This window comes from Lotus japonicus, chromosome 3 (assembly GCF_012489685.1).
Source record: "Lotus japonicus ecotype B-129 chromosome 3, LjGifu_v1.2".
In the NCBI taxonomy this organism is placed as follows: domain Eukaryota; kingdom Viridiplantae; phylum Streptophyta; class Magnoliopsida; order Fabales; family Fabaceae; genus Lotus; species Lotus japonicus.
In genome coordinates this window covers 43,894,435-43,908,038 of record NC_080043.1, presented here as the reverse complement: position 1 = coordinate 43,908,038, position 13,604 = coordinate 43,894,435, and the positions used below count along the sequence as shown (strand labels likewise).

At 38.4% G+C, this 13,604-nt stretch overlaps 2 protein-coding genes across 3 annotated transcripts; both read left to right on the top strand.

The window, feature by feature from the left end:
- Positions 1 to 2,080: 2,080 nt before the first annotated feature.
- LOC130744205 (glycine-rich RNA-binding protein 10-like) lies at positions 2,081 to 3,299 on the top strand. The gene is made up of 2 exons (XM_057596397.1): positions 2,081 to 2,173; positions 3,045 to 3,299. Exons 1-2 carry the CDS (start codon positions 2,081 to 2,083, stop codon positions 3,297 to 3,299), a joined length of 348 nt encoding a protein of 115 aa, XP_057452380.1.
- Positions 3,300 to 6,415: 3,116 nt separating this feature from the next.
- LOC130742932 (glucan endo-1,3-beta-glucosidase) lies at positions 6,416 to 8,002 on the top strand. Of its 2 annotated transcripts, none has more exons than XM_057595036.1 (4): positions 6,416 to 6,595; positions 7,142 to 7,167; positions 7,266 to 7,500; positions 7,622 to 8,002. In XM_057595036.1, the coding sequence occupies exons 1-4, from the start codon at positions 6,544 to 6,546 to the stop codon at positions 7,645 to 7,647; spliced, it is 339 nt and encodes a 112-aa protein (XP_057451019.1). In that variant the 5' UTR covers positions 6,416 to 6,543; the 3' UTR covers positions 7,648 to 8,002. The 2 variants fall into 2 exon arrangements, with proteins under 2 accessions (XP_057451019.1, XP_057451018.1); XM_057595035.1 differs by having other exon boundaries at positions 6,422 to 6,595; positions 7,139 to 7,167.
- The last annotated feature ends 5,602 nt before the right edge of the window (positions 8,003 to 13,604 follow it).

Sequence of the window (13,604 nt, the reverse complement as noted above, 5' to 3'; positions counted from 1 at the left end):
GTCTAGTCAAGTGAAGGATTTCCATGAGCACTTATTCATCAAATTTAACCTCTATAAATCCTTTTTATAATTTTTAGTCCATCTGCACCCACAATTAAATTGATCTTATCCATTCAATTGTAAAATTAAATTAATTGACTTAGATGGACCGCTTAATTTTTTAAATGGATAATTATTCATCCAAAATATATTAAACTCAAATGGACAAAAAAAATATGGATTAAATTAGTAGCTTATTTTCTTGATATAATAAAAATTTAAATTCTCCCCCATGTATCACTCTCTTTTTCTCTTCCTACCACTCTCTTTCTCTCTCTCTAAAAGACTATGGTCACAAGAAAATAGTTGATTGTGTCTTTATATTTTTCTAGAAATTTTTAAGTTAGGCATAAGCTCTTTTCACAACTCTCAACTAAACCTCTTGCGTCTTCTTTTCGGGAGTCCAACTCATAAAAATTCCAAAGTTAAGTGTGCTTGCCTTGGAGCCATATTGGAATGGGTGACCTTCTGGGAAGTTTTCCCAAGAACTGCGCGAGTGAGGACAAATTGCGCTAGAAAAGACCCGTGTTGCTATCGTGAGGCCACTCGTCAAGTCGGGATGTTACAAACGGTATCAGAGTCATCATCTCCTAATACGGTGTGGTTCATGGACGAATCAAGCGGAAGCTGGCGGGCATGTTACATCCAAGGTAGACGAGGGCGGGGAGTGGCTGCCTATGTGAAGAGAAACATGATTGAACCGATGCCGCACAAAAACTGTATATGTATGAGATTATACAGTGGAGGAGGGCATATAAGATTTGATTTAAACTACTCATAACATCAAGATGCATCTTCTTTTTAAGAGCCCAACTCATAAAAACTTCAAGATTAAGTGTGCTGACCTTGCAGCAATATTGAGATGGGTGACCTGCTGGGAAGTTTTCCTGGGAAACATGTCAATGAGGAAAAAGCGTGCTGAAAAATACTCGTGCTGTTGTTACCGTGAGACCAGTCGTCAGATCGGGTTGTTACATGAAGCTAGAAATATGGCTGCGTTCAAGGGAGGAGATTCTCGTGCAAGGCTGCTCACCAATGTGTTTCGGCGTTGCATTACCTCCCTATGAGTGCTCCAGTATTTCTTTATCCAACTTTGGAGCTTGCTATAATGTGGAAGAGACCAACGACTAGCACAATTAAAGTTAACGTGGATGTTTCCATCAAAGAGGGGTACTTGGATGGCTTTGTAATGGTGGCCCGAAATTGCTCTAACGAGATTATGGCAGTAGAAACGATGTACCCAACCCAAGTCCTTTCTCCATCGTTGGAGGAAGAGCTTGGGCTTTGGTGGGCAATGCTTTTAGCCTTTGCACATGGTTTTCGTAATGTTTATTTTGAGATCGATTGTTTACAGCTCTTTGGTGGTGGAAGAATTGTCTTGTGAGTGACTCGTACTTGGCATTTGTGATTCGCCAAATGTCACTCTTTTTTTGCTTTGATTGATTATGTTAATTATCTTTTATTTGTATGAGTCGTCATAAGGTTGCTGATTTTCTTGCCCGGACAGCCCCCTCTTTCCCTAACTCATTTTGGATAGTTCGCCGGAAACTTTTTCTCTTATAAAAACATATATCTTGGCTTCAATGTTATCTTTTTTAGTTAATTGAAGTATATTTAAAAAAAATAAACAAATCATTATGAATTATCAAAAAAATCATAATGAGCTTTAAAAAAAGTATGTAAGGGTATGTTATGTTGTGTAGTATTAGATCTGCGAGTATTAGCCCTGATGATATTAGACCTAATAGGATAAAGTATGATAAAAGTTTAATACTATACAATGTTTGGGCATAAATGTATAACTTATCATATCGTTTAAACTGATGTAATCATATATTTGGTAGACGGTTGTGGTGGTGGTAGAAATGGTGATGATGATTGCGGCGGTGGAGGGTGGTAGTTGTGGAAGCAGTGGTGATGGCGTTAGTGGCAGTGGTGGTGGTGGAGTATGGTGAGGAGATAGTGAGGCGGCGATGGTGACAATGTAGCAGGGTAGTGGTAGCGGCAATGGCGGTGGAGAAGGGCAGTGGTGGCGACAACAATGGTCGTAGTGGTGAAGGGTGGTGTTGTAGATGTAGTGGAGGTGGTGGTGGATGGTGGCGATAGAATGATGGTGGTGCTATTGGCGATGGCTGTATGGTGATGGTGGAGGCGATGGTGAGGGTCGAATTGGTTGTGGTGGTGGTGATGATGTTAGTGGAGTTGATGGTAGTGGTGGCGATGACGGTGGGAGTGGTTTTGGTGGTGGTGGTGGTGATGATGATGGCGACAGCGGTGCCGGTGGCAATAGTGGTGATGACAATTGTGGTTGTGGCAGCGGTGGAGGGTGGTGATGGTGGTGGTAATTTTGGTAATGGATTAAATAATTTCAAATAATTTATACGTCATATTCATATACGACCTTATCTATCATCTATGTGGTGGATTAATAATCCATCATTTTAACGTATAAGAGTGGATTGATTGATACTTATACAATAAATTGACATCAAATAATAGATAAACTCATAATGTGTTGTATAAACTTATACTATCAAGCCTAATACTAGAACTACACGCGGGTTGGGTTGGTTGGATTTTCAGTCTAATTAGGATCTGAACTAATTAAAAATGTTTGAGTTGAGTAAAATTTTGCGAATTTTCACTTTCGCACCCGAACTAACCCAACCTGATGATGTTCGGATTTGTTCGAACGGGTTGACTGGATCGGTAGATTAAAACAATAATAAATATGGAATATTGAAAACAAAATGTAAAAAATTCGAACAAATTTATAAATTTTTTATTGTACCGAATAGTATTAAAAGGACACAAAAGGTTGTATTAAGGTAGTGTTTGCCCCGACTTTCTTTTGCCTTAAAAGTTACTTTTAAATAAAAGTGAAAAATAAGAGCTTTTTGTCAGTTTTTTTAGAAAAAAGTAGAAGTTGTTTGTCAGTTTTTTTATTTTTTGTAACTTAAAAGCTATTTTTTAGTTAGTAAATTTACAACACTGGGTTGTTGAAGCGACATGATGGTGGAGGGTCAGGTAGCACTGGTACTGGAGGTCGGTGTTACCTATTGGCAGTGGTCGCGGTGGTGGTGGTTGTTACCGATGGTGGTAATGGTGGAGGCGATGGAACTGAGGGTTATGAAGGAAGAGTTGGCGACAATGACAGTGGTGGTGGTTCCGGAGGCGACATTGGTGGTGGTGGTGGTAACGGTGGTCGTGGCGGTAGCAACGATGGTGGCGGTGAACGATTGTGGTGGAGGTGGTGGTGATGGTGGTGGTGGTGGAAGGTGGTGGTAGGAATGGAGGTGATAGGGGTGGCAATGAAAGTGGTGGTGTTGGTGGCAATGGAGGTGGTAGCGGTGGTGGTGGTGGTGATAGTAGTTGTGGTGGTGGCAATGGTGGTGGTTTACGGTTGTGGTGTAGGTGATAGTGGTGGAGGGTGGTCGTAACAATGGGGGTGATGGTTGTGGCGGTAATAGTGGGGGTGGTGGCGATGAAGTTGGTGGTGGTGGTGGTGGCAATGGAGGTGGTGGCGGTGGTGGGGACAGTAGTCGTGGAGGTGGAACGATGGTGGTGGTGAACAGTTATGGTGGAGGTGGTGGTGGTGGAAGGTGGCGGTAGTGGAAGGTGGCGGTAGTTGTGGATGTGATGGTGTGGGTGAAAATGAAGGTGGTGATAGTGGTGGTGGTGACAATGGAGGTGGTGGTCGTGGCGGTGGCAACGATGGTGGTGGTGGACGGTTGTGGTAGAGGTGATGGTAGAAGTGGTGGTGGAGGGTAGAGGTGATGTCTATACAGCTTATTTGAAAAAAGCTCCCTCATTTAACTTTTTACTTAAAAGTCATTTTTTATATTTTCTTTGTAACTTTTTAAGAGCTTATTATCAAGTGTGTTTGACCCAACTCTTTTTAAAAGTAACTTAAAAGTAAAAAAAAAAAGCTTAATTCCAGTTTGTGCCCCTGATGTTTCACAAATATGCGGTCTACATCCCTTGTGTTTAAAATGTGCGGTCAAGATTCCTGATATCTCTAAAACTTGCGATTCAGGCTCTTCCGTCTATTTCTGTCTATTGACCAAATGGAGCTCACCGCCACGCCATGATGTCCAATGTTTAATAAAAGTTCGGTTAAACATTTATTTTCACCAAAAAAAAAAATCCCCACCAAATGTCCCCCAATTTAACCCTAATTGCTCCCCAAGGACAAAAAGTCTATCCACAAAAATAACTTTGTGCAAGGCAGGTTTTTTGGTTTTACCAGATTTTTAAATTTTTTTTAGAAATTAATTATAGTAAATGAAAAATCAAATAGTTACTTTTTTTCATTATCACCTTCATCCTCAAACACCCAAACCCAGACAAAGAAAAGAATCTTTTCATCCTGCAGCAACAAAAACCCAGTAACCACCATCATCATCACATTCATCCTTCCAAAAACCCTTCTCTTTCCTCTCCAAGAAAAACCCTAAGACCTCTCTACCTAATCCAGCGCCGCCGCGACCACTTCCTCTCCTCCTATTCCTTGCCGCCGCCACCCCCTTATTTCCTGATGAGGGATTGAAGAACAAAAAGAAATGACAACTTTGCTTCAACTGATGCATCGCAACTTCAAATCAATGAAGATGAAGCCAGATCTAGAAATGGCACCTCCTCTAGGTGTTCAAATTGATGAAAATCGATTCAAAGTGCAGATTTAACAAAAGTGGGACGGCGACGGATCTGCCTACATGAACAAGGATTCCGACGTGCGGTAGCAATGTTGTTCCGATGCAGCGGTGGTGGAGGAAAATTTTGATTTTGATGAGGGGTGGAGAGGTGAGAAGCAAAGGAGAGTGGGTTTGGGTTTGAGGGTTAGGGCGGTGGCGGTGGCGGTGGTGCGGTACTACGGGTGTAGAGGAGGGAGGGGCGGAGAAGAGGAAGATAAGCCATCTTCCAATTTCACAGCTTGGTTCGTTGGTGAGTCACTGCTAGTGTGTCACCTCTCTTTCTCTCTCAAGTCTCAAGCCATCTTATAACTTTTTTTGGTTAAAATAAATGTTTAAAAAAACTTTTACTAAACATTGTACAGGCCACGCCATTTAATGAATGACGTTGCGGTGAGCTCCGTTTGGTCAACAAACGGAAGCAGACGGAAGGGCCTGGATCGCAAGTTTTAGAGACATGAGGGAGCTTGACCGCACATTTTAAACACAGGGGATGCAGACCGCACATTTGTGAAACATCAGAGACCCAAACTGGAAATAAGCCTAAAAAAAAATTCGGGTCAAACACTACCTAAATAGTACCACATAAATGACAAATAGTCAAATACCATGAAATACAAGTACGACAATGTGATTGAGGGGCGACGCTGTTGGACTTGGAGAAGAATGAAGATCGTAACTGAACAGAGAGTAAAGATAGTGAAAAGTAAAACTGTGTAATAAAATTTAGTGTTTTGAAATTTACATGTAGGTTAGATAAAATTAATAAAAACATATATTAAACTATTTAACATTTTGAATTTCAGGTTGTGTTTAAGGGGATTATTATTAAAATTGATATCCAATCTGAAAATGATTGAGTTATAATAAAATTTATCTGATTGACCTGTTTGTCCAATCCAACCCGCATTTTTCATTAAGTTTATCAGGTATGCGATGCACCGACACCTAAGAGCATCTCCAATGCATAGTTGCTAGTTAGGTTGCTTAAAAACTATTTCGGTAGGTCCAGACTGACACATAGGACTTAAGCAACCCAAGCAGAATTCGCTCCAACCACGGTTGCTTAGTTTACTTTTAGTTGGATCTCATTATACCTCTTATATTTATATTATTTCAAGGTAATGACACTATACAAGTACATGAATGAAAGAAAAAATATGATTTTTTAGTCAAAAATGAGAGAAAATAAGCAACCGTTGCTTAAATAAGCAACCGTTGCTTAAATTTAAGCGACCCAACTGCCACGTCATGTTGCTCCAGTGGTGCTCCAAAATAAGCAACGTTGCTTAAGTTGTCAATTGGATTTAAGCAACCCCGATTGGAGATGCTCTAATACATCATATAGCAAACGAATTCTAAATAAAAATAAAATATAAAATAGGACCCATAAATGGTAAATAAACAGTGGGGTCATTTTTTCATCTCAACGGTTCTCGCTCTCCAATAATCAGAAAGATAGAAGCCAAAAGACGCCAAATCTAGAATGAGCTATTGGTCACAAAAGTACAACTCACATCACGTGCATCTACCTTTAGAACTGTAACCTTTTCCCATGAAAGTCCACACCTCTCAATTCCCAACGTCTCTGTAATTTCTATAATTTGCTGTTAATGTAGCCGTTAGTAGTGTAACTTTGGCTGCTTTCTTTCACATTCCATGTATGTTTTCCTTTAAAAAAGGTCCTATCTTTCCACTCCACACACACCCATCCAAATTCTCAAACCCTCTCTCTCTCTCTCTTCATTATTCATTACAGTCAGTAGCAGTAGTTCTGAGTTCTGACAGTACTGCTAGTATCAGCATAACAACAATGGCTAAATTGGGTGCTCTTCTTTTCCTTGTGTTCTTGTCTCTCACTGCAGGTATGTGTCAGTTTATTTAGTTTTGGCTCCAGCATGGATTTTCTATTCCAAAATTTCATCTCTTGTTCAGTGTGTCATCAACATTGGTCCCCAGAAGCCAGAATCTGCTTTTGTTTAGTCAATGGGAGCTTCAAATGATGAAAATCTTTCACTTTGAAGGGTTCCACAATGTAGCTTTTGAAATTGAGATCTGTCCTGGGTTTTACTAATTTTAACATTTTCAGTGGCCAAATTTATGAAAAGTATTAGTAAACCCGGCATTGGATTTGCTAGTGTAAAAAATCTCTAAAGTAACTGCACTTATGGCTTTGATCTTGATCAGACAATTCAAATCTATAGAAATTAATTTCATGTTTATAATTGTCATTTTAAATCACATAAATTAATTTTATGTTTATAATTGTCATTTTAAATCACCGTCATCCGTGAGTAGCACTAGTTAGTCGGATGAGAAAGCAAAGCAAGCTACCCTTCATTCAATTAAGTGTACAAATTACATACTAACATCACTTTGTTTTTCTTTTCCTCCTTTGACATGTGCAGCAGGGAATCTGATGATGGTGAATGGGCAGGTAAATTAAACCAAAATTCTAAAAATTCCTTTAAAAAAGTTATGTAAACTTCCTTATTATGAAATTGGGATGTTTAATTTTGTGTTTTGGAATCACAGAAAACATGGTGTGTTGCAAAACCTTCATCAGACCAAGCTACCCTTTTGTCCAACATCAACTATGCTTGCGCTCACGTGGATTGCCAGATTATGCAGAGAGGATGCCCCTGTTCTAGCCCTGACAGTCTCATCAACCGTGCCTCCATAGCCATGAATATCTATTATCAGTCCAAGGGAAGAAACCACTGGAACTGTGATTTCAGAGCCTCTGGCCTTGTTGTTGTCACCGATCCCAGTAAGTAGTTATATTAATTAATTACTCATTGTGTTGTTTAAAGATTTAATCTGCTTGTATTCCTGTTATCTGAATGAAGTGCTAAATTTGCCTTTTTCTCATCCTGAATTGCAATTTGCAGGTTATGGTAACTGCATTTATGCTTAGAAGTGGAAAAGTGGAGAGCATAAATACACTAAATAGTATATCTGCTTCTATGTAAGGCAAAATGTGGCGTTGCATTTGTGTTACTGTAATCTTTTGATGTGTGTAATGTATCTGATCAGGTTGCAAATTTCAACCTGTGAATAAAGGCATAAAAAAGAAAAGGAAAAATTTCTTTAAATTAAATTTAGCTATATTTCAACCCATTTTTATTTATGAATCACTGGGCCAAAGACCCTGCAGTTACGAAAGATCATTTCAATTTGAACTTGCTTCTTCAAAGACCCAAAGTTGAACTTGCTTCTTCATATATGTACCTATTGAACATGTTTATTAAAGACACCTTAGTATGCTCCAATCGTTTTACCTCTGAATTCCTCTTCTCCCTTTTAGACTTCTTCCTTGATTCCTTCATCTCATTCTTCTCTTCTTCTGGCATTCACTATGGCTGCTTGATATTTAATTTATACCTGTTTCTTAAAATGCTGGTAGCCTGAATTAATTAACGACCCTTGTGAAGCAATATCTTAAGTTTTGGAGACATTAAAATCAAAAGGAATTTTCCAATTACTTTAACATTAAAATTATACCCTTTTTTTATGACGACAAAACTTAAATCATTAAAAAAGAACAAGGTTTATTATCCTGCTTCTAGTGTTTCAATTTGTACTTCGCTATGCAAAAAATTATTGGCTCCACTGTTCTGCTCTCCTCTTTATATCTCATGCTCCACTCAATATGATATTTCTATCTAGTCTTGATTTCTGCCGTTGGATTAATAACTCCCCTAGATTTGATACTTATCTTTTATTGGAGATGAAACCAAGTAAATGGAAGAGAAAAATGATCTCTCATTTAGTGTTTTCAGGAGTACATGTATACATTGAGTCAGAGAAGGTAATGTAACTTAGCTATCTTCTATGCAGTTATAACAGAATCCTAACCCTAACTACCCTGAGCTAGTGTGCAGTTTATAATTACAATCTGTACATTTAATCTTGGAGCAAAGATGTTGATCAAGCCAATCTTGGAGATAAGTTCTGGCAAAGCTAAAGTAGAAATTGACTTTATCAAAATGTAAGCAATTTGCTGTTTTGAGCGCACATGAATTAACTTTTTAAGCCTTGATGGACCTGTTCACCGACAAAATGACAATCAATGTCAATATGTTTTGTGCGTTCATGGTAGATAGGGTAGGTACCAATGTAAATTGCAGATTGACTGTCACACAAAACCATTGCCGAGTGACAGTCAACATATAGATCTTGTAACAGACCAGTAAGCCATTTTATCTCACTAGTTACAGCCGAAATTCCGCTTCTGCAGAAGAACGTTCTCCATAGCCTGCTTCTTGGACTTCCGTGAGACCAATGAGTCTCCAAAGAAGATGCAGAACCCCGTTATTGGTCTTCTAGTATCAACACAATTTCCCCATTATTGGTCTTCTTCTGAAGATTTTTTTTTAAAAGCCAAAAGAACTGATAAATTAAAAGAAAGCACAAGGGATGCTTCAACCCTTATACAAAGAGATATTAAAGGTGTAGATTTAGATACATGAAAGGATTCAACCTAACACCCCCAACCCCAACAAAAATCAGCAAAACAAAATTACCAACCCACAACACTGATCATGATAGCACAAAATATAACAATTTTACATGACCAGCACCTAACAAATAGGACCCCACCCATACCAGCAACTATGTATTCCGCTGCATAGCACCCAGTTGAGACAATAACATGGGTCCCCATCTCATTTTAATCAAGTCTCCTGTAGAATCAACACAAGGGACAGCTCCATTAAAAATGACAGAATTCCTCAGCAATCAAATACTCCAAACCGCAGCAAACCACACAGCTTTCCACCAATAATTCACTTTCATATTTCTGCCCAATAACCCATGCTGTAGGAAATGACACCTGCCATCTTGAGGCAATACAGTAGATAACCCCACCCAATTATTGCAAGCATTCCAAATCATAGAATCTGAAGAAGATGATGTAAGGCATCAAGGTGTGCCATAAACTGACTCATCAGCTTATTTACTGTAAAGTGTAAATACAATGTCATGAGGTCTTGAAATTATAAGATACAAGAGGCAACCAATCAATCACTGGTATTGTGCATTATCAGCCAAGGGATCTCCAATACACAGGACAACTTGAGGTTTTGATCCATAGGAAGAGTGGCAGGAATGCAACTGTAAATCCTGTGTCTTGCAAAAAAAAGAGTGCATAAGCCGCTGTGACAATGAGATTCCTTGAGCTGAACGAGCTATTTCAAGCCTGAGAAAGTACTTTAACTTGCCTAACTCCTTCGATTTAAAGGCTTGCTGCAGAATTTGTTTGACATGAGCCACATATCTGCATTTTCTCCAACTATTATAATATCGTCTACATATACCAACAAGGCAATAAAAGATGATAATGTGCCTTTCATGAACAAGGAGTAATCACGAGGAGATTGGACAAAACCATGGCTAACCAATGTTGTTGAGCATTTATGGAACCGCTACCGAATGCTTGCAGCTTGCTTGAGAGTATAAATTGATCTGTTCAATTTGCAAGCTGAATTCTCCCCCTTCACCAAATAACCTTGAGATACCTCCATATAGACTTCCTCAAAAAGCTCCCCATTGAAAAAGGCATTATTAATGTCCAACTGATTAAGATGTCAATGATTCTGTGCTAACAAAGATTACAATGACCTCATTGTGGTTATTTTAGCCATAGGAGAAAAAGTATCTACGTAATTGATATCATTCTGTTGAGCTTAGTCTTTGGTTACCAGTAGTGGCGGAGCCAGGATTTTCATGGAGCATGGACAAGGTTAATACTAAGCTTAACTGCCCACACTTAATGTCTGACCTAGGTTTTAAATTGCGGTTGTAGGTACTGCAGTTGCAAGCATTGCGGCTGTTACGACGTGAATAACTTGTTGCAATGACAAATATGTTGCATTTGTGTTACTGTAATCTTTTGATGTGTGTAATGTATCTGATTAGGTTGCAAATTTCAACCTGTGAATAAAGGCATAAGCTGAAAAAGGAAAGGAAAAACTTCCTTTAAATTAAAGGCTAAAAAGCATTTTTGGCCCCTGATGTTTCAAGTTTGTGCATATTCTGCCCCTATCTATTTTTGTCGATGTTTCTACCCCTCATGTTTTCAAACAGTGCACCGTCTACCCCTCCGTCAGGGGTAGACGATGCACTGTTTGAAAATATGAGGGGTAGACGATGCACTGTTTGAAAACATGAGGGGTAGAAACATCGACAAAAATAGAGTAGGGGCAGAATTTGCACAAACTTGAAACATCAGGGGCCAAAAATGCTTTTTAGCCTAAATTAAATTTAGTTATATTTCAATCCATTTTTATTTATGAATCACTGGGCCAAAGACCCTGCAGTAGCAAAAGATCATTTCAATTTGAACTTGCTTCTTCATATATTTATGACACGTCGGATGATTAGGTTAGCTCGGTTGATGGATTTAGTTGTTTTAATGTACATATTGGTCATGTTTGTTAAAGACACCTTAGTATGCTCTAGTTGCATTACCTAAGATCCAGGCACTTTGCTTCAAGCTTCAGACTCTTCATTCACCAGACGCTTATTCCTTGCTCCAGACTCTTACTTGTGCTCTGCCCATTAGAATTATTGCTCCAAACACTCTAGTTTAGATGTTTCATTCTTTACTCATTTTGACTTGAAGACTTTTGTCTTGGTGTTTGATAGCGAATCTGCAAGTGTACAGATTGCTCGAAGTAATAAAAAGATCGAACCACAAGGATTGCGTAGTTTATGCTCAATGCAATAAAATTAAAGAAAGCGAATAACACGGTTGAAGTGAATTCAATTTAAAAGCGCGCTAGAGATCCTGATTTCGTTAACCCTTTCCCTATGTATCTCCCCAAACAGTTATAATTATGAATTCAATTAATTATCTAGGTGCTAAGCCTAATTGTCCACTTATCAATTCCTTGCATAAGTGTCCCTTCCAATTAATTAGTGATAGCTAATTCCTTAGTACCTAATCCTAATTAATTAGAGATGAAGTTCAATTCAATTTCAGGCAAACACAAGCAATTCGTTACCCTTATTCCTAAGGTGCACGGACCCTTGCTCAATTCCTCCTCAAATCCCTAAATTCTACCAATTTTCCAATTGCATAGAAAATAGTACGACAAACTATTATCAATTAAAATAGAGGAGAAATTCAAGAACTAAAATAGAAATCATAATCATAACTGAAACTTGGTTCAAAACATAGTTTAAAAGAAAACTAGATCAATCACCCTAACACTAAGGAGGTTTAGCCTGACATAGTCATCAAAGAAAAAGAGGAAAAACCTATGATAATCAAATGATGAACCAAAACTTTTCCTCCACTCTGTTCACGTTGCAGCCGTTCTCCACCTCCTTCCCCCAATTCAATTCCCAATCACGTTATATATCCCCCAATAATCAAAGAAACCTAATATAATAATATTACTTTTCTGTCCCCTGCGGTATTTCTTTCTGACTAATGGAGAAGTTGATTTAATGCCCCTGCCACGTGTCACCTCTCCACTGGACCAAGTTTCAAGAGGGGCGGAATCCAGTGCTTCGCGCACCTCTGTCTTATGGCAGACCCCTAGCTAGATCGCGCCACATGGCAGGGCTGGAAGCTGCAGCCGTTGATTCCTTGCGGGTGCACTGTAATTTTCATGAACCATCAGCACCTGATCAGCTCCTCTTTATTATTCCGAAAATCCTAATAAAATTCAAATAAAAATCCTAAAAAATATAGAAAAATACTAAAAACATATAAAAATAATAAAATGCATGAAATAATCCTAAGTAACCTAAAATGACTAAAATATCCTAAATAATATATTAAAATGCATGAAAATTATATAGAAATATAACATTAAATCCCGGGTCATCACACCCCTATACTCAACGGCAGCTTGTCCTCAAGCGGAAACTTAAGAAAGCTTGTCCTCAAGCACAGAATAAATCAATTCCAAATCAATTGCCAACACTTTTAAAACACGAGATACACATCCAACAAAGAAAGATTAGTTCATGCGCATACTGGCTAAGAAAAACAAGGAATTCAGTTCACAGAAAGTGAAATCAATAGGATAATGAGACCTAGAGTTCACATCAAAACTCACAATTTTAATCATCAATCATCAATTATTTAGTGCATCTGACAGTACAAACACTATGCTTCGGTTCTGATAATCAATCAAATCAAGATCAGACAGTGTCATGCTATGCAACAAGAAAGAGATTCTCACAGGTTGTAACTTGGCCAAGGTGTAACTTTAGGTAGGATAAGAAAAGGATAAAGCAAGGCTACACAAACAGATAGTTAAGTGATCTATTTCTTCTTTTAAATTCAGAGTATTTATTTAAAGCACTCAAGGTTCTTTCTCTCTACTGTCATCTTTTTATTTGCAAACTTTGCTTTTTTTTTCATCATTTTTTTCAAGCAGTTTGCTTCCTTTTCATGCACACTAGGAGAGAGAGGGAACCGATACGCTAATATTTTTTTCTCTTTGCTCAATTCACAATTCATATCACTTAACAGTTCACGAATATTTTCAAAGTTGGGGACCAAGAAAATTCACATTTAGGCTCAACTTGGGCAACTAAGGAATAACTGAAACAAAGTCTGAAGGCCATCAAGAATGCCTAGTAATCTCTTAACAAATCACAAGCATAACACTATCAAACCGACATGCATTTCAAAGCCGAACCAAGCAAGTGCAAGCAAGTCAGGAATCATCAGAGATCACTCATCACTCAACAAAAACAAGGGGTAAAGAGATGAACCCCAGTGAACTCCTATCACAATATCCATTGAAAACACCACTCATTCCTAAAATTCACTTACTTCTCTCAATAATATGTCATGTCCAATACATTGACTGCGCATGTGTATCACAATTTCCATAAAAATAAGACATAAAT